The 22,506-nt window shown below is 29.7% G+C and overlaps 1 protein-coding gene across 5 annotated transcripts in view; it reads right to left on the bottom strand.

Annotated features, from left to right (window-relative positions):
• The window catches only part of LOC118195792 (homeobox protein cut-like), a 354,176-nt gene that overhangs the window by 138,659 nt on the left and 193,011 nt on the right, over positions 1-22,506 (bottom strand). For all 5 annotated transcript variants that reach the window (XM_085823714.1, XM_085823713.1, XM_085823712.1 and 2 more), the window contains 2 exons: positions 4,045-4,099; positions 16-58 (listed from right to left, as the gene is read on the bottom strand). In XM_085823714.1, the coding sequence (XP_085679840.1) occupies positions 16-58; positions 4,045-4,099 (98 nt within the window). The remainder of the gene's footprint in view (positions 1-15; positions 59-4,044; positions 4,100-22,506) is intronic.

Raw genomic sequence — 22,506 nt, forward strand, 5'->3', positions numbered from 1 at the left:
GAAATAATTACTCACGTGAAGGCCGCAGGAGGGATCAGACATTGTTGAAGATTCCACCCTATGTAATATAAAAGTTAAATTTAGATTCCGTTGGTGGAAATTTTACCAATATATTAACATATTTTTACTTATGTCAGTTTTTTCCTTTATTACCAGATTCAAAACCTGTAAGAAATGAAAAATAATAATAATAAAAAATATTTAATGAATGCATGGTGGATCTGTTAAATTTTCAGAGTCATTAAGATTCTATCAGCTGGAAATCCCACAAATTTCAGTATGTGAAATTCATCACTTTACGCATTGTATCTAGATCTCAGTTAAAATAAAACTGGGTTTCATAGCAGCTTCTAGCCGAAGAAAAAACTGTAATATCAAAGATTTACAAATTTCAAAATTTGAAGCAGTTACCTTATGGTCATTTCAAGATAGTGTGATATTTATTTATTATTTCAATGAATCCCGAACACAACTTTTACTAATTTTACCCAAAAACATTTTTACTTAGTAATATGAAAATATCTTTATACAGAATAGACTAATTAATATTCAATCAACGAAATAATCATAACAGTAAGAATTTTAAAAGGACATCCGTATGTTAATTTTTCACAGTAGCAAAGAAACATTACACAACTTACAAAGCTTTAAAATGCATAAAAGAATACGTTCGCGTAAAACAAAACTTTAAGTTCGCATAAAACATTGTTCACAACTTCATGCAATTCATTCATCATGCTATGTTATATGAAGTGCATAAGTGTGTTATATGAAGTTCATGTTTAATAAGTCTATTAATATTTAAGAAACAGCACGATTTAAAAGCAATGAACGCACTTAAGAATTTAAATCTCACTTTTATTTTTTATAAAATATTTACCTTATAAAAATTAAAAAATATCAAACTGATGTTTTTTTACGAATATTTCCAGCGTTATCATTATTCATGAGAGAAATTTTAACGTCGTATATTACGTTCTTGTGCAGAATGTATTAGTATTCTTTGATATTTTTTGTCAAAATTTCTCCGTGTAGAAGATTTATGCTAGTGAGGGAAACTGCTTTTCCAGTCTCCTTCCAGATCAGTATGGAAACAAAACAGTGATAACGGAGTATGAAATAACAAGTTCACGATCCATTCCACTGAGATGAGGGTCATCTATGTCCAGCGAAAACCTAGCATTTTAAATCTCCGGGCATAAATTTGAATAAAAAGTCATTTTGGAATAGATTCCATATACATCTGCGTATTTATTTTAGCGAAGTCTTGAAGGTGATGTGTTCAAATCAGACAAAAACATTAACAAGAGGAGACATTAGCCATTTCATTATTTATAGAAATTTAAAATGAAGATTGCAAAATAAGAAAATTCTTCTGGATATTTAATTCACTTGAAGAATATCAGCCATTGGTTTAGTTAAAACTTTATCTTAGTTTGAAATTTCATAAGATATACTAATTTTACACATAGGAATGATTTAACCAAAATTAATTCATATTAAAAGCTAGCAACTTATATGATAACCAAGAGCATAAAACAAAACAGCAAATATTGGAAATTGATTACAGCTGAAAGTAATCCTGTTTCCTTATGCGACTACTCTTCGTGCTTCTTGATATCACTTTATTGATGGTTATTGGCAATTAACTAAGAGACATAAGGTATTGCTCTAGTGAATGCAATATGAGTTCGACAAGATGGTAGAAAGTCAACGTGTATAAGATATTACAAAGGGAACGAAGCAGAATGTGCTGATTTGCTGGAAAATTAAATGTAGGAATATGCAATAATACAATTTGTACACAACTTTTGTCAAAGTACTAATTCTCAGTCAAAATACTGGAGTTATTCCAAAGAAGTCGCCAACCATCATTAATGCTCCCACACCAAGACATCAACGATTCACGGAAAGAGGTATGCATTCCTTAATCGAACTTCGCAATGTTTGAAAGTAGTCACAGGATATTTATGCAAAAGCGTCATTCATCCCTGAAAATGATGGCCTACAAATTTAAGTAAATTTGAGTATGAGAACCTTTCATTGCACAACTGTAAATGTAACCGATGATAAAGCCAGCATTCAGATGCCAGGTACAGTATTTGAAATGTTCTGTATTGCTGCAATTTTGTCTTATATTGATAATTACTGGATATGATAATCTTTTGAGAAGTTTTCTTTCTTAGGTGAGTGATGAAATTGTATTTCGCATTACTTTCTGTTTGTTTCTACAACCAGCGTCATTCACAAGCCCATATGTTAAGAATAACATATGAAGTAATTTTTAGCTTCGACTTCCCTGCTCCTTCCATTCCAAAAGCATTCACTTTCGTCGCAAGTCAATAATGTTACGTATTTAATTATCAGTTGTTTAATTTCTGATAAACAGCGCTGCTTTCATAAATAAAACTATCGCCAATTCATTGTCACGTGGACAGTACACCGCCCAGATGACATTCGTCTTAGGTCGGGCCATCCGGAACTTGTGAAATTCCCCCATTGTGATCCCCCCATTGTGAAATTTTATTGGAAAAATAAGATATATAAATATAAGAAGAAAATAATAAACTAGACACATAAAAGAGCATAAAAAACTACATATATAATAAGATTTTACAGCTTTCACAACAGCATGTAGAGACATTAGATTATTTTGTTGGCCACTAAGGCCAGAAGTAATGATGATTTTATTGTGGAGGCACCAAATAGGCGATCACCGTTACTTCCTATGAAAGGACAGACAAGTTTACATCCATGCCTTCTTCGGGATTCGAACCCGAGCCCTTCGATACGGCAGTCAGAGTCTCTAACCATTTTCCCGTCTGGGCGCAATTACATAAAGTACATGCACAGTATTACATAAAATAAAATCATAATAGTACTTAATATTAATGCAAAATATATACAATTAGGTAAATGGTGCGTGAAATATACTTTTCTTAGAGGTCACATTTTTTTTGACGATGAGAAATTCTGGCATATGTGGGAGCAGTCATTAATGGATTTTTCAGTTCAAAGTTGTGCAGCTTTATTGAAGAGTGCATTCCCTGTTGAAGCCGTCCATTGTCAAGAGCCGGTAATTTGAGATGATGGTCCTGATTAAAGGGTCATTCAAATATGTAGTGATTGGGGTTGCTAAGCCGGCTACAGTCATACATATCCATGTCACTATAGTTTAGGTGTCTTGTTTTATTCTATCGGTCACTAGCAGGCCTTATTTCTATATAAGTCAACTGAGTATAGAATATTCAGCATTTAGTATGTGTATGTGCATAAGGAGGGAAGAGAAAATACATATATGCTTCTATAAGTAATGCAGCAGTTAGTTTTCTTTTTTAATTTTGAATCTTTAAAGTTAGTAGTTAGAAGAGAGGAGAGAGGGAAAATACGGTTATACTACTATAAGTAATGCACCCAAACGAGACTGAATTCTTAAACTCAGCAAATGCTGATATTCTTCAAAAAATTCTTAGTTTCAATTAGAATATACTTCGAATACGTTTATGATCCAAAATAATCTATAAACACGCAGCATTAATAAAATGTAGAGATTATTTATTCGCAATTTATTGTCAAATCTATGCTTTCATCAAATAAAAATATTACTGAGCTCCTTTAACCTTAAGCTATCAAGATACTTTCAGCATTATTATTATTTATTTAAATACCACCATCACTATAATAATCATCATGAAGATACATTTGGCCTTCCTGGGTCATGTATATGACTGGTTATTAACCTTGGGTTAGGTACTACTCTTGTAGATGGCAGATGACAATTAATATTTTAAATAACTGTCAGGAAAACACAGGTGCTTGTCTGAAGTTGCTTTATATCTTGTCTAAAGTTTTAGCAAATAAAAAAAAAATAATAATACTCCTCTGAGATAGACCACGTTCCATAGAAAACTGAGGATAAATTTATAGGTATAAATCGTTTCGCAAAAAAAGTAAGATGTTAAGAAATAACCGTTCTTTTTATGCATTCAATGTGGGACTTTTCTATTCATTTAGTTTAAAAGAAAGCATTAAAAGTTTTCTTACCTCATTGGACTTTCTTGGTATCTTTTTCTGTAAGCATGCTGCGAGCTTTCTAAAACTGTAGAAAAAATTGTAATTTTTGAGAAAGGATTGTAATAAATTTTAAAATCATTAATTCAATATCTGAAAATTAAATATTAAGCTAATCGGAAAGTTAGTTTAGATTAAAATAAATATAATGCATACATTTTATTACTTACACGATTGCGTTCTCTTTAAAAAAGGAAAAGATTAAAATATAAATTTTCTTATTTATTTTGCTGCAAAAAAGGGTTTTTCGCAGGAAAACAATATAAATCTTAGAGAAGAATTTTATAAATTTTTAAGTACAAATATGTATATCTATATAAGTACATATAAAAATTATGTACAGTAATTACTTTAAATACATATGTTTATATATAATACATGCATAGGTATGTTTTCATGACTTGTTTTCTACATCTGGGTTTTATATGAGTTATAAATATATCCTTGTACATGGATATAGAAATCATTTATTTGAATATATGCAATCAATTAAAATTTTGACTATATAATGCAACCTTTAAACTACACAATTTCAGCAGCATTCATAAAGTATGAAATGTAAATTCAACACAGTATATACACATATATCTTCATGTTTGAGTTATATCTTAATTCAAATTATCTGATGCCATTTAAATTATAAAGATGGTAGGAGATCAGTAATTCTTTCGCTAGTTCTGAGACTTCTGGTCATAGAAATAGAAAACAGTTATATTGATTAAACGTCTGTACATTCAGTAGATATGGGTATATTCCATACTAAATACCACTTGGAATAATTTAGTCCAAAGCCTATAATATTTAAAACCATAAAATGTAAGAAAATTATTTGCGTCCGGAAATGATTGTTCGAAAAATAAGTATAAAAGGTTTCGGATAGGGGTTTGCGCTTTCACGCCTTAAAAACTGCATAGCCTTTAAAAAGTTCTTTATAAAATTAGGCATAAAATCAGGCAAAAATTAACTACGATGGCCTTAGAATTTTAAATTTCTGTCGAACTCTTATTATAATTACAGCAAATTCAACGGAATTTCTATAAATTCAAAGCCAGCCGAAGGCCAATTCTTGCCTAACTTTATATTTGATACTGGCGTGTATCAGTATGATATATTTGAGTTTAGATTATTCTAAATGAAATAAATGTTTTTTTCCCGTAGGAAGTAGGCTATTCTCCTTTTTCGATTTAGACAAAATACAGAAAACCTTTAAATAATAATATGTCACAGTTAATCTAATGCAGCGAATTAACATTTCATCATAATCCTTAACGATTATTAATTTACTATTTAAAATACTGTGATGTCCGGGATTTACACAGAGTGGAGACACTTCATTTAGAAGGATAGGAGTAGTTATTTCGAAATCTTCGGTAGACAGAGAATTTTCTCTTATTTTGGTTCAAGGAGGATTGCACAAAATTTTACCAAGTTCGTATAAAATGTAGTATGCTGTAGATCTAACACAGAGCCATGTAATAGTAATAACTGTACTTGCTCTATTATTGGTTACATCTCTTTTGCGGAAATGAGCTTTAGGAAAATCACCATTCATTTCAGTCGATTTTTTCACTATTTTCAAAATATTCGAGAAAAACGATAGAGAGCGCTTTTAAATCTTGCCTTAAAGGTTGTGTATTGCTCTAAAGAATAAACGAGCGCTGGACCATCTAACGGTTTTGTTAATAACTGATAGCGGGAACGCAACAAGGTCTACGTGAACCTAAAATAGATGCAGTGATTTCAAAACTAAAACTGTGTAGAAGTATTAATATTTATTTTTGTAAAAAAACTATTATAAATTCATTGCTTAGTATATATATGACTTCCACTGATAGCGGGAATGCAACAGTGACGACATGAACCTAAGATATGATTAAATGTTAACCGCGACGTGAATGGGCGACGTGAGTGCAACTTTGTAATATAAACGCTCTGAGTTTGACGCTGAGGTTTTTCGAAATCTTGCGTAAAGAGGTATTCTTTCTTTGAAGGTGAAGTCTGCAAAATTTCATCAAGATCGGAATAAAACTGCAAATGTGCACAATTACACACGCAAACAAACTAAAAGGGTCACTCTGTTTGATATATGCAGAAGATTTTTTAATGAATTTAGCTTATGTTATTTCACGGGACCAGTTAGTAATTAATATTAATTGAAATGAATATGCGTTTATTGCTTTAAAATTACTTAGTATGTAAATTAATAACAGAATAAATTTGAAAGAAAATAAAGTACCTTAAGCTTTACTGAGTGAAAAAACACTGCCACGTAGAAGATAAGAAAATATTTTAATTCAAGCAGTGATAACACATTTCTGTCAAATCGCTTTATTTCATTCAAAAGACAAATGTATTGCGAGTGGCAATATATTTCTTTTATATCGCCAAAACTTCTGATTAAATTTGAAAAATAAATATCTTACGCGGAGTGGTAATCTAAAGCTTTAGCAGTGACCGATAACACATGTTCTTATCACATTATAATTTAGATACTGATTGAAAGATGTCCATTTACAATAATAATATTTATGCAAATATAAAATTATTTGATAGTAAATAACTGATTATTTATGTAAATGTGGGCAATATAAATCTTCATAATTGAGGTGTAATAAACAACACATCCCTGAAAATTTTAAATTAAATTTCATTTAAGCTGTCTGTTCAGCACTTTTCAGAGTTAATCATTGTTTTCGAGTAGATAATAAACAGACGATAATGTTCCAACGCATTATTCTTTTTATAGAAAACTTTGAAATTACAGACTGAAAACAACACGGACAAAGTTTAATTCTCAAGTATTTTCCGTGCAAAAAACTGTCTGCTAGTTATTCCTGAACAGTTATGACCTTTGTAAATGGAATGATTGCTGTACATTTTTTTATGTTTCAGACATATTTTGTAGTTTTGTATTTACACATACCATTATGTTCTGCTTGTTTTGTAAAGCAAATGGTTTTATGCACCTTATTAACTAAGAGGTTTAGTAAAAAATATTTGCCATAGCGATTTAATTTGTTTAATCCAATAAACTTAATGTCTCCAAAAAACTACTTGAACCATTACGCCTTCAGAAGGAAATTTCTCCGTATAAAGCTCACAGTTATTTTGTCATGCCCGAATATTAGACAATTGTAATTAACTTTATTATTTCCCTTCTCTTTTAACCATTTCTTATAAGACGAGCCGTGGTTTTAAATTTGGTATCCATTTTCAAAGCCATTAGCGTGATAAAAACTGAAGCGGCATCTTTGATCGGAATAAGAATTTTCCACTTAGAAAAGACGTAACAAATGTGCATTGATCACGTGAGTATTAAAAACGCACTTTGTCACGACGCGATATAATGAATTCATAAGCTATTTTTCCGCAAGATATAAACAATAACCGAAGATATTCGGAGAAAAGAACTTTCTTATAAAAATATCGCTTTTGAATTTTAAGAGCCTGAGTAAAATGAATTTCATGAAATACATACGTATCTCTTTGAAAAGTGGTAATTTCTAATCTTATTACATCTAATAAAAAGAGGCTGAATTTCTAAGCTTGCTAAGATTTTATTAATGGCACCGATATTTTTGTTAAGTGTTAAGATCCTCACCTCGATTGGGGGTGAAAAAAAATTTCATTTTGAGGATCAGAAATCTAAAAGTCTTTTTCGTAAAGAGCCAAGGCAGGGATAATTTCAACATAAGCTTTATATCAGCTGCGCACCTAATAGTATTTGCGCTGGAAAATGAAAGGAACTTGTAATTAAATTAAGAATGTAAACATCTCTGATGTATTTGACTCGATCTTTGAAGATCTGTGCAGCATAAGAATGAAAGAGAAAATATCTCTTATTTAATTACTTAGCGAAAATGTAAGTAAAAAAGGCTTACCATTCATTTCTTTGCCTTAAAAGGTTCTCTACAGAATTTTTAAACCAAGGAAAGTAATTATTTTTTGGCAAAAGGTTACTGTAACCGCAACTTTTCGTGATAACTTTTGTTGTCTTCTCGCTCTCTCTCTTTTTTTTAAGATTGCGCATATTTTCCCGAAAAATTTATCTGCATGACATTCGAAAGGTTAAAAACACCCGGAGCTTGGATTCATATAAATCATTAATGCATATTTTTCATATCTCAGAGATTTATTTTGGGATGAAATTTTCGTCTTCAGACGTTAATTAAGAATTGCGTTTAAAAAAACCCAACTAAGTAATAACCATAAAATCTAACAAAATTTCCATTGAAGCTCAAGACTTTTTTAAAGCTAAAATCTGCAATGTGAAAACTTTAGATTAGAATCTAACACCTCGAAATGTGTTATATTCAATTTTAAAAAAATAAAAAAATACATTGAAAAATATTTAAAAAATATAAAAGTATAGGATCAAAAAGAAATTGCAATCTAATCTTTCAATTTAAAAAAAATACTTAAAAAAACCATAAAAGCATAAGATCAAAAAGAAACTGCAATCTAATCTTGATATGCAAAAGTAATTTTAAAGTTAAGTTACCAGAATATGGTAAAACACACTAGGAATATCGGCCTAAGAAGAAGGTTGTATTCATGGAGGACTTACTAAAAGAAACTGGTTATAATTCGCGTTATAATTGCTGGAAACCAGGAAAAATAACCATGTAGTCAGCTCGCTTTCTTCGATCTGAACCTCAGTTGAAATCCCAGCATTCAGCGATCTTAAGCATTCGGTCATTGGTAGGGTGGTTTCAGTTTAACATCTAAAACAGCTTAAGATAAGCAGCTGTCATAAGCCAAATAGTATTTAAGAATTAAAGGTACAAAACATAAAATCTGATATTAAATATGAGCTGTAGGAAAAAAATTCGCTATGATATTATTTGAATGTAGATTAAGATCACGTGGAGATATGGGTGCTTATTTAATAAAGGAAAACTTATTATTCAAGATTTAATTGTGTACGTATTTTACTGAATCATATACACTCAAGGCCAGCAATAATATTTTCCGGTACTTTTCCGTTTTGCCTGCGCAAGCGATAAAGTTGCCAATAATGGTACAACCGATGCCAAACGGAATATTCTCGCTGGTAACCTTTTACGCCTCATTTTCAAAACAAGTCGCAGCTTTTTCTTATCAGATTGATTGTATTTTTTCAATACTGGCATATAATTGCATAGAATTTTTATCAGATAGTTCAGCTTTATGTCTAAGGCCATTTTCGGTAATTAAGTCAATTAGAATGCAACCACAGTGCTTACCTGAAGCCGAAAATATAGAAAAGGTAAAGTCAAGGGTTAAATTCAATTCTAATGAGAATGCATTAGCGAAGTAAAGCACTGCAGTTTTACATAATTTCTGAGTAAGCTATTCGTACGAATTGAAATATTTCTTGCATATAAACTTGTGTTCCAAATTAAGATTTAACTTAAAATTAATGTAGATAATTACTGAGAGCATTAGAATTTTGTAGAGTAGTTTACGTGAGATGAGATCGCTTGGGGTCACGTGATATGAACCGGCGAATCAGGATGGTGAACCATGAAAGCATAGTAAATTCTTAAATTAATGTTTTTTTTACAAATTTATTGTCTTTATTTATTGGCTTTTTATAAAATTTTAAGCGATATTAAAATGTTTATGCCATCAAAAAAAGAATTCTTAAAACTAACATTTTTTATGTGTATACTGTATGTTGTCGCCAATAAAGTCTGCTTGGCGAGATTTGCGCCGGCGAAACGGAAAAGTACCTATTTTCCTAAATGTTAATCTTTTCTATTCTGTCAAGACTGGAGAACGAGGAATGGGAAAAATCCAAAAACGTTTTTCTAGAGATGTTTGATACAAAAGTCTTTTTAAAATTTCCTTCTGTTCTTTAATTAATTAACTATACAATAAATATTTTTATTAGTAATATAGCATATATAAAACCCTCACATGTTTCCTGTTTAATTGAAGAAAGTTTACGTTTCTCCAAATCATGAGAGTTCATGGTTTTAGATTTAAGAAAAAAACGAGTTCTATTATTATATTTCTTTAACTAAACACTTAATAATTATAATTACTTAAACACATAATTATTTAATTCCTTACTTATGATTTCCAAATCACACCGAAAGAAAATTCACAAATGTTTTAAAGTTTTTTTCTTTAAAGTAAGCTAGATGAAATAATGTGTGTTAATAAGCATTATTGGAAAAAGCAGTATTTAAGGGAAATCCTAACTATGCACTTATCTTAAAGAAAATATTAAACATTTAGAAACCCCAAAATTCAGTGCTTCGAAAATTAAAATCAAAGTTTGCGGGTTATTGTAAACATTGTGCACTTATTATTAACGATATGTTCTAAATTCTTGATTAAGTAAAATGTTTATTTTAACCTTCTTAAGACTTTATCGTTGTTTTCAGACATCCCGATAATTTGCTTCACGTCTGTTAGGATTTTATTTTAAATTAAAAATACAAAGAATTCACCATGTACCACAAAATACCCCATGTACCATAAAATACATAATAATAATTTTTAAACGATACTTTTATCACATGAGACTTATAGAAGTAAGTATGAAATACAGTACAAAATGATAAACAGTGAAGAAAAAATTTAAAGCAAAATTATGAAGGAATAAGAAAATTTACAATGAATTAACAAAAATAGCCAAAGGTGCTTCTATCGGATGTAAATCGATGAAAATCTGGAGGTCGGTTAATATTAATATTTTTCAGTGCCAGTTTCAAGCTCTTTCTTGCGCGATCATATTTGGAACATAAAAGAAGTACATGTTCAACATTTTGCTCTCCACTGACGTTGTAATAACAAAAAGTCTCTGGATCCAGCTTAAATCTGCTCAGATAGCTTTTAAAATTTTTGCGAACAGTAAAGAATCGGATTAATTAAAATTTGTAAAAAATAAGATTACATGAAAATCTCATTTTGATGGAAGAGAAAAATCTATTAGTAAAGTTTCTTTCCTTTGAAGTAAAGTATTCTTGACTCCACAATACTATCATTCAAGACCTTCTTTTAAAAGGATTTAGAGACTTACTTTCACATACTTATATACAATTCGATTATGAGCTTTTTGAGGGATAAAAATGTTAATTTCGCGCTTTATGATAGTTTATTAAAGAAAATCGGCCTGTTTGTACCCAAGAACTTTCATATGTCCACAAACAAACGCAAAAGCAACCGAAATATTTTGATCTTTTAGGTTTTGAAGATTTTGAATCTCGACAATTATGTTATTAGAAGAAGAATTGAATTTTAAGGTCTATTAGATGGAAATACCTTAATAGCGCCCGATCTTTCAAACTGATGCATTTTGTACTAAGACTATGTCCACGTAGCTAGCAGCTTTTAAAATATGAAGTGATTAGTGTCAGTAATGAAGCAAGATTAATTGGAATTTAGAAAATAATTTGAATACAAATATTGTGTAATTCTATCAGTTTATAGATATCAATATTTTTCTAAATTCTCTCCTATTAGTAGGAAGGAAAATAGAAGACCTAAAGTTTGGTAGTTGTTCTGGAATTTCGATACCTGGCTTGATACTAATTGCGCAGTATTTCCAAACAAGCGAAAAAGGAATTATCTGTTCACATAATATTAAAAATGAATGGGTAAAATTTGAAAGATTTTCTTGAGCATTCTTCTAAATATTCCATCCTGTGCAAAAGATATTTGGATTACATGTGTTTTACGACAGAAAGTTTTCCCCTTGTAAAAATTCTGTTTGATTCTCAGAAAATCCGAAGGTCCTCTGTGAGGTAATAAGTATCAAAATTAATTTCTTTCAAGGTTATAGGATATTTCAGGACCTTCGATACTTCCTCAAAACCTGTTACACGATTTCCGTCTGAGATTTTAATGTTTATATGCTCAACATCTTGCTTATAGAAATACATCTAATTTCAGTACTACTATATACCGCAAACCTTCATCTAGTTGCCTTCCATCATGCTTCAAGTCCTGTCATCCGACTTGAACAGATGTTAGCTGTTTTTTATTCTTATGCTTTCTGAGCACTCCAAGCTTGTTCCTTTAAGTCGGCTCTTCATCAAGAATTAAACTGTTTAAAAGCAATTGATATTGACAGCTTTTCCATAGTGTTATTGACAAAGACGTTAAAAAATTATCATCTCAACACACAAAAAGCATTCTGCCGTTTTAGGAGATTATAAGGATTCTGTAGTCATTTCCTTCTTTCTATTTCTTAGCTATAGAATTGCTCGCGTTTTATAGAGGTTAACTTTCTCGCCATTTTTTCTTCTGTCAATAAATTTCGCAGTTTCACATACTTAAAGTAAGTACTTATATTTAAGTTTCACTTACTTTCACATACTTATATACAATTCGATTATGAGCTTTTTGAGGGATACAGAATATTCCTTGCTAATGTGTTTTAATATACGTTTTCGTTTAAAAATTCACTCTAATGAGCAAGAAGCATATATTAAGGAAAATGAAACACATAAACCCTCTGCTGCCCAACATAATTGGTCAAAAACTCATATTTTCGATTTTTTAGCAGACAAAATTATTCAAAAAGCATCTTTCATCGGAAAACTAGATTCTCTAGATGCATTTAACATTTATAAAACTCTTTCATTCAGGGCTTAATTCCTAAAGTTAGATGTGCCGGAGCCCTATGGAAAACTATCACTAAAGATGAACAAGAATAAATGAATAAATAAAATCACTAATATAATAAAATCGTAAATGATTAAAAAATAAATAATTATTTATTAAATATTTAATGATTAGAACAATTAAATAACAAAATTTAAAATTATATAAAACGTAAAGAGATAAATAAAAATTTAATAAGTTATTAAATAAACGGTAAATAATAAAAAAAAAAGTACTGAATCTTGACTTATTTGAGGGTCCAGCTTTAATTAAAATTTAACACAAAAACTAAGAAATAACTCAACCGGTCTTCGGTTGAATTTAAGCTTTGGATATGATGGGGGGGGGGTTGGATGATAGAAATAAAGACTATTCTTTTTCAGCACACCAATGAACAACATTAAAATGGTCAAAGCATCACTAATGAGAATAGCGAGAATGCTATAAATACTAATAGGATATAGGTAAAATTTAAGGATGTTGTATAGATATGAAAACAAAAAGAGAAAATTATAAAATTTTCTGACTACGATTTCATGTTAGTCTAATTCTAGCTGTCAAGTGGAATCAAACAGGAAAGCAAATATTCACCGAATCCGAGAGTTAGCTGCGAACAAAGTAACAAGTAAGAATTTTCATCCCCCCGGTCTTTGGTTAAATCGTTCCAGAAAGTTTGTGGTTTCTCTTTTTCGCTGAAAGACACTAGTGTTGGAAGAAAGAATTTACCCACTAACGTAAAGTCATTGTACTTTCTGGAGAATAAGCGGGTGGGAGCTTTTCGTTTTTTAGAAATCTTGACCTCTGTTCAAGGGTTTGTTTCCCAAGGAAAGAGAGACATTCATTCAGAAGGTAGAATCGATTTTTAATATAATTTTATTATTAAAAACAGAATCACTTCTGAAATTTTTCAGTTACATAAAAAACTTCCAGAGCCTTCTTACTTAGGGCTCTGGTGCGCTCCAACTAGAATTATAACTTACCTCCAAAACTAAGAAGTACCTGAGCCGGGCTCCGGTGGGCTCAGACGCAATTTAAGCTCTACTTTCATTTCTAATTAATGACCCAAACTATAATCCAAATTTTTCCTCACGTTTTAATGAAATTATTCTATAATTGTATTTATTTTTCATCAATAGATAGCGCCAGTAACTTCATAAAAACGTAACTATGTTTTTGTGATGAAACTTTCTCTAACTTGACTTAACTCTTGACTTCACTGGTATCGCGTGAGCACCAACTCGACTTTCGTCACTTTAAGTCTTACATCTGCAGAAGAAGGTTCTGTAGTTAAACCTTCGAAAGAAGTGTTGCAAATTATAAAACGTACCACTGATTCCTGTTATTTGAACGCCCTAATACTGCTTCTAAGCTTATTTAATATTTATTTTTTTCAGGATTTTAACTAATCTAAAGTACTCAATGACTGTAATAGTAAAATAATATTCTTTCTGAGAATAATATGTTATTATATTGGAATTTTAAGATTTCTTCTGTATTGACATTTACGTTCATAGTAATTTTATTTTCTTGATTTACGAAAAGTTATGATATGGTATGAAACAAGATAACAAAGTAATCCCATTGGATGAAACTGGAATATGAGTTTTCCGAAAAGGACATTAAAATAGTACTAAGATCAGTAAACCTTAGCAATGTTGCCCCTGTAACCTACAGCTGTTTTTCGTAATACCGTCATATCATCTTTAAGTGTGGAATTATAACATCTGGGCGCAAAGATCACCCTCAACTGATACTATAACCGTCTCAGCTATTCTTTGTTCAGTGCTCTACTCCTCACTACAGTTTCTGAAATTTCAACCTTGAGAATTATTTCGAGGGACAGGGTTTCTTAGTCGGTAACTATTATATTCTCTTAACTCTCTTCTAAAAACTTTTTTTAAATTTGCCATAACATTTTGACCCATCTAATAAATGCTGTGTTTCTGTAATGACATAAACTCGATTAAATAGCAGAAGGACAGTTATACCGCATATTTCTTTTGCTTTCTCAAGGTTGTGCTGAATTTTATAACTATGTTCTTCCTTACCTTAGATTCGGATAATTAAACACGTTTTAGAGTATATATCATGAAATTCACTTAGCATTACTAGTGATCGCTTAGGCAATCCAATTTGAATTATAAATACATTTTTCTAGAATAGTATGCAACTGAATATTTACGCAAATAGCATCACCACTTTAAGACAGGGAGAGCATACGCTGTGAGCATCTTAAGGATTTAAAATGTTTCATGTTCTTGTACTTAAATGAAACTCCTTAGATTCTGTTTCTTAATACGTTACTTTTGTTTCTTATTGCCTTCTTTTGTGATAACGAGCCACTTCTCAACTCAAGAAAATCGCTTAAAAATCATAATTTGTTTTCAATTACAGAATGCGCTAGGAAATTTTCTTTTTAAGTAAATAATATGCAAAAAAAAAAATCATTCATAATAAATTTGGAAAACTCATATTCCAATTTCATCCAATGGGATTACTTTGTTATCTTGTTTCATACCATATCATAACTTTTCGTAAATCAAGAAAATAAAATTACTATGAACGTAAATGTCAATACAGAAGAAATCTTAAAATTTCAATATAATAACATATTATTCTCAGAAAGAATATTATTTTACTATTACAGTCATTAAGTACTTTAGATTAATTAAAATTCTGAAAAAATGCATATATATATATATAATTAAAAATTAAACAATATATATATGTATATATAATGTTGTATGAACTTAAATCTATTTAGTGCGAATACAAGTTATTATTACTTGCGCAATTGCTGCAAAGTTAGTTAATAATAATTTATTTCCTAAACAGTATTGATTAATTGATTATATTATCTCCTAAGTTTAATTAAAGTAGAATTATTTTAAAAATGTGCATCCATACTGGTAAGTTATATTTTGACGTATTTATTACACATCTAAACGTTTTAGCTGTAACTTAATATTTCATCTCGGCGTGGTCTATTTTAAAACAAGGAACTTCTCAGGAAGAATATTTTTGGTATATTTTATAACAAGGAATGAATGAAATTTAAAACATGCAAATTATAATATAGAACTTAAAAGCTATTTTATATGTTTTTAATAATACAATTATAAAAGCTATTAATCTGTAATAAAATTAACTAAGCGAAACCTTTAGCAAATATAAGACATTGTATCATCTGTAAGAAAGCTGATGTGTGTATTTTTATTTAATTATGGCAAAGCACACGAGGGCTATCTCCCTAAAGGGTGGGATGCCTTTCGTGGAGTACTTTCTAAGGAAAACTGGCTCGTATACACGCTACACATGGGAAAAACCACGAAAACGCCCATGCAGCCAGCCCGTTCGCGGGATTCGAACCTCGGACCGAACTACCAGCGTTCAGCGACTTTACCGCTCGGCCGCTGGTGGGCAGAAAGCTGATGCTTCGCTATGACTTCAGTAGGCAAACTAAAGGAAAATAAAAAAGAAAACCTACAAATTATTCAAATGAACAGGTAAAGCTATCTAGAAAAGTTAAACTAAAATAAATAATACATTTACAGACAAAACAAAATCTTTGGAAAAGAGATACCCGTATTGCATAGAGGAAAAGGGTTGCCTGTATGACGTACGGCCAAAACTCTTAGCATTTAACGAGTATCGTCAATTGATGAATGTCATTGTATCCAAAAGATGCTCTTCAACTTCAGAAATAAAGGATTCTTCGTTTTACCATGACGTCGTTTATTTCAGTCAGAAACTGAATAATCACTGATGTTTACCATCCTATTTATAAATATTATTATTTTGCAGTTTTACATTAATCGATTAATCTGAAAGCTTTTACGTTTGAATGAACTTTTAATAGAGTAGAATATAATATAAAATGTTAAAAGCAGAAAGAAACATCTTTTTTATTTTCTATCATAGTCCTAAACTAAATAAGAATGCAAAAAAAATTATAAAAATAACTCCATAAAATATAAAGTAGATTCAGTAAAATAATTTTTACAGGTTCCTTCTATTTATGTAAGCTAAGAAATTTCTCCTTTGATAATTATTATCAGGAGAGTAAAAAGAACAATTTTCTGGTACCTGTTTATGTATACATTAAAAGTTCAGAATTTTTCATGTAATTTAAATGCTCTATGTTTTATCATGGTATTGCATTCTCATCATTATTTTATTTCTAAGAGGAGAGAAAAATGGATTTTAATGGGAAAAACATTAAATTATTCATTTGATTAAAACAACAAATGGATTTTAATCCTAGAAACCTAAAGGTTATAATAAATTACGCTACTTTAAACTGACTTAAATTTTTAAGACGTAGCATATTTGTTCAGATAAACTATATATCAATATATAGTAAATCAAATCCATATTTATAAGACGATATAACAGTGGTTCTCAACCTCTTTTGCTCCATGCACTCCGTTTGCCATTGCTAGGTGATCATGTCTCTCCTTCCTTCCAGAATCAAAAAATCGATCTAAGTGAATTTAAATTTAGAGTACGTTTTTGTGTGATTTTGAAATTAGACAAGAAAACGCACAGAAAATGTTGACAGATATCAAAATTTCAATAAAATTATTTCTTTATATTCATAAACTGAAACTAAATACTTACCCGGTAAATAAAAATCTGACCACATTTTCCCCTTGAAACTGCGAAACCCTTGTGATATGGCCTCTATATCAGTTCTTACATTATGTCAAATTAAATAAATTAAAACATACATTAACAATATTAAAACTAAACAATTATTGTAACCATTATAAATAAAAATATATTTCTTTCATTTGATTGAAATTAAACCAGCTAATATACTGAGTGAAGTTCATTGTTAATAAATGATATTGTTGATTACCGTATAAGGATGCTAAAACACTTATTAAAGCATAAGTTCTTTTTAAAGGTATCGTTTGCGTAAGTACAGAGATTTTAATCAGTAACGTCAACTTAAATCATACGAAGGTTTGTTTTTTTAATATTGCCAATGATCTCTTAGGTTTTTACAAACAGAAATTCTTCCAGATCAATATTAATGAAATATTACGAGCGTAAGTTAAATCAGAGCGTTAATAAACTATACTGATAGCAACTCGCGGGCAAATCTATCTATTTTGTTGATATCAGCTAATGGACAGAATTCATTTTTTGAAAACTAGATGCAAAGCGAAATTGCAGTGATAACTAATATAATTGACGAGGAACATTATGTGACGAGTAGTTACGCAATGGATTTAAATGTTTGCGTTGAAATTTAGCATTTCTTTCATAAATTAAATATAATTTAATGAATTAATAAAAGCTAAAAATAAAAATAAATGCCTAAGACGTAGCTGAATTATACTATAAATATTTCTTTCTTTAATAAAAAAAAATTATAAATATTTAAGAATCTTGTTCTACAAAGTGTATTCTATAAAAGGTGAACTTAACAAATTAATGAATTTCAAGAAAGCTTACTTTTAATAATTTTAATAAAAAGTAACCTTTTTCAGGTTCATTTTAATTAAGGGGTGTTGAAACCCCAAAATCTTCAAAAAATTGTGATTTCGGATTTTTGCACTTTCAAATTCTCTACACTTTTATCTTTCTAAAAATACCCATTTTTTAATCTCTATGAAAGTTAAAACTGTAAAAATATCTAGTTTTAATTTGTCATCTACTGCTTTGATCAATGAGGATTTTTACATAAAACGCGTTTTTCTCCAAACGTGATTTTTTTTATACTCGATGTACCTTTTCTCAGGAACTACTGCTCACAGGAATCTAAACTTTTTATGGCTTATTTATTAGGTTCTCTAATACTAACTGAAATGAACTTTTTGTAATAAACTTAGAAATTTTTTTAAAAAAATTTTTTTGTGTGAGAAAAGTGCTAAATTTTACTATGCCTAACAAAATATTCTGTAATTTACTCTAAAATTCAAAATGTTTCAAAAGCTCATTTCAGTATAATCAGATAGGTATACTTTAATTACAGAAAAAATTTCAAGCTTGTATCTACAGCAGATTTTGAGAAAAGGTACATCGAAAATGGCCAATTTAACATTGTCGGTATAGGGGTTTTTGATATCCCTTAATCAAGAATCGTTAAGAATTCTTGAAAGTAAGAATTTTATTTCAATTTACCGTTTCAAAATTAGCGCATAGTTCAGATTTTTTAAAATTTATTTTAATTTTTCAGTATTGTGAAAGCCATATCACTATATCCAGATACATAGTGAATATTTACTTTTATTTTTAATAAAAGCATCGATTTGTTTTTTAAAACTAGAATATCATCTAAAATAGAAGATGTATAAAGGTTTAAAGGTGTTTTATGTATTGCTATGGTTAGATGTGTAACAATGTAGATAAACGAAATTTAAAAGGGAAAAGCATACCAAACTATCAAAGAAAATATAGACAGTTGGGTACAGCTGCAGTTATCTGATTTTGGTTTTTCTGCAAAACAAGGCTCATTACTGAAGTGCTTTGAAGGTGTATAACTTTATAACATTCAATATAGTGACTGCTGAATTGTTAATTACTCCGTTTCGTTACAATTAATGCAGATAACTTGACATTTTAGTTATGAAAAAGGAGTTAGGATTTTTAACTGATATTCAGAGGTACGGAAATGATTTCAAATGACACAATTTTATTATATTTGATAAGTCATGATTATAAATTCGAAGCACAAGCAAGATCTGAAATTATTTAAACGCATTACAAACAGCAACAGTTTTGACCAAAGAGCAGTTTTTTTTCCTTTTGCAAGTAATTACTTGAATTAAGTGATATTGTAGGAGTACTTTTTTAAATGATGATGGTAAGGACGATGGAAATTATCACGCGACTTACGAGAGCTAGATGATTTTTGTATATTTATATTAACTTTATATAACTTTTATTTCATTATTATCTTTCGGTTCAAGTTCATTTAGAATGTATTATCTCACGAAAACGGTGTTTATTAATGTTGTTGTTGATGATATCAAAATTTGTGAATGTTTGAGTTGTTTGCGATCTTATAAAAATAGCTATGTCAAACTTATTTTAATGAAAATATTCTAGTTATTTTTTCTTCTCCTGATATTGTCGTTCTTCTGTCTGCATTGTAATTGAAATAATGAAGAATTTATCGACATGTGGCAAATTGCTTCAGTAGTAATTGTTATCAATAACAGTAATTACAGCAATAGCAGGTACAATAAAAGTTTTATGTAATTTTACAGCAATGTAAAGTGCAAATGTCTTAGTTTCTGATTCTTCTCACCTTCGGAAACTTAAACTATTTGAATGAAATTTTAGCAACTTGCAGTAATCACTTATCCTTGAACAAAGAACGTCATTTGTTGTATTTCTGCACATTTGACTTTGAAGAGAATGTTCTTCTATAGTACAATTTCTTGATTCGCTTCATTAATAAAAGGTACGGAAGTAAATTTGCATGTTGGCATTTACTCACTGTAACGAAACCCTGAATCAGGTTTGGCTTTTGTATTTTTAACTCCATTTTTTGCGCAAATATGTGCTTAAATATACTTTATATGTCAAATTTAATATTTGAGAAAATTAAATATTAGTTTTCGCATAACTCGGATTTTAGTTAAAAAGTTAGTTATAAAATGAATCAGCAAATCTAATTTAAAATTTAAGCATAAATACGAGCTTTCTTTCGTATTCTTTAATTTTTTTTTAAATTTTAGAGCAGTGACTTTATAATTTCTGTTTGTAATTTTACCGTCTTTAATGGCACTTATTGCACAAATTAATAAGACATCTCGAACTGATAATTTAAGCATTAAATAAAGTAAAATGCCAAAAGCATTAGTTTATTTTTGCAATTATTTTCTTATGATGCATATAGGTTTCAGAATTTTTTAAAGATTATTTGAAATTTGCTGTGGTTCACATTTTCATATTTTTAAATATTAGTGCTAGCAGGGAACACAGTAAATTATTTTAATATTTATAATTTTAGCTTCCATGTTTAAAGTATTAATAAGCCGTATGAACAATAATAAAATTTCAAAAAATTTTGTTCACATTTTTATCAGATATATATATATCATTGCATATTAAATCGCAATGCATTGCTTATATTATAATAGTGTTTTGATAACTGCGGAAAAAAGTTTGAATAACAGTTAGTCTGAATTACTATTTTCTGTTTACTTCAAAAAAGAGCTGTTTTACGCTTAATTCAATGAAATTGCTCAGTTGATTCAATCAATGTATTTTGCAGCAAGAAAAATTTTCTCTTCTGTTCTGATAATTAGATACATAATTCGGAAAAAAATATTTAGATTTATAATTTACATCACTCGCTTGCCAAAGTGAAGTAACCCTTAGATAAAACAAGTGAGGAAATTCATTTCGTAGGTAAAGACGTTATTTCCGCTGCTGCCTTTGATTTTCTAGGGAAAAAAAGAAAGTAAATATATTAATGGGTTCATATCATGTGCAGTGTTAGGAGACGGATATAATTTTTTTTCAATTCCATGTAACAGTTTACGTATTTGCAATCAGTATTTTTATGATTTATTCGGCATTCGAAAAAAATTAATGTGCAAAAAAGATGTGATTACATCATCCAGAAATGTATTTACAGATCAAATCTGTTTCCTGAAGCAATCCTGTCGTTGTCACGAGTCACATGCATAAATGAATAAGGAGTTTTGATTGAGCTTTTATTTTATGCATTCCGTTTAATCCGCTGATGCCGAGAAAAACATCTTAGTGATTGAAGTAATTAATTTCTGAAAAAGCGTTCTTATAACATGATAAAAAACTCACGCAAGTTCCATTATCATATTTTCACCTTATCATCAGATATTATTACTTGTTTAATCCGTTTTCTGCATATCGTAAAAAGTGCACTATGGGAAGGTTAACTAAGGCAGCTTTTGTTCTCATCTATTAACAGCTTAATTAAAGAAAAATAAAATAAAACAAAAAAAGCTTGTATTTCGTTCTATTTTAAAGTTAAAAATATCTGAATTATCAACAGAGAAGTATTGTTTTATTTAAAGAATTAAAGTAATTAAAGAATCAATTGTAGTTATTGATAATTTATGCATTCAAATAATTTGAAAGTAAGCATTTATTACAGAGATGCTTTGGGGCATTATCTGAAATAGAAGATGCATATTTATAAATGAAGTACCTTGAAGATGTAGTTGTCTTTTGTTGGATATATTGGTATCCAAAATGAAAGTTACAGACATACTTTTGCAAAAATGTAAAACGTAATCACCATTAATAATTTAAAACTTATGTCATATAATGATTAATGATAAATGCAATGTAAGTATCTAGTGATTATAAAAAATTAATGGAGTACTTTTTGAAAAAAAATTTGAAAAGAATTTGTTTCTAAATATGTGAAATGATCTGTGATCTACAGCATCCTGCAAAACCTCGTCAAGGAAAAACTGAAGATCTGCAAGCAGGAAGAGTGGGAATAGATTTTCGCTTCTCTTATGATCGAGGATACAACACTCTTTATAATTTCAATAAGAAGTTTTCTAAAACGTACTCGCCCATTCCTGTACTTCATGGCATTAATGGCATCGTTCCATCTTATGCCGATAAAGCAAATTGCTTGGCTGCTAACTTGAAAATGTCTTCTCAAAATAATTCTTATGACAATATCACCATCAGTATCGTCAAGGGTACTGTTAACATCTTCCTCAAGCAAATGGGCCCAAAGAATCTTCTGTCCGTTATTTATCCTTCTCAGGTTCGCAATATCATTAACAAATTTAAAACGAAAAAAGTTATTGATCCTGTGGTATCTGCAACATTGCAGTCAAGAATTGTTTTAAAAAGGCTCTCAGCTGCCTCACG

The sequence above is a fragment of the Stegodyphus dumicola genome, chromosome 9 (genome assembly GCF_044657685.1).
Source record: "Stegodyphus dumicola isolate Sdum_Otavi_A_Nest chromosome 9, ASM4465768v1".
NCBI lineage: Eukaryota > Metazoa > Arthropoda > Arachnida > Araneae > Eresidae > Stegodyphus > Stegodyphus dumicola.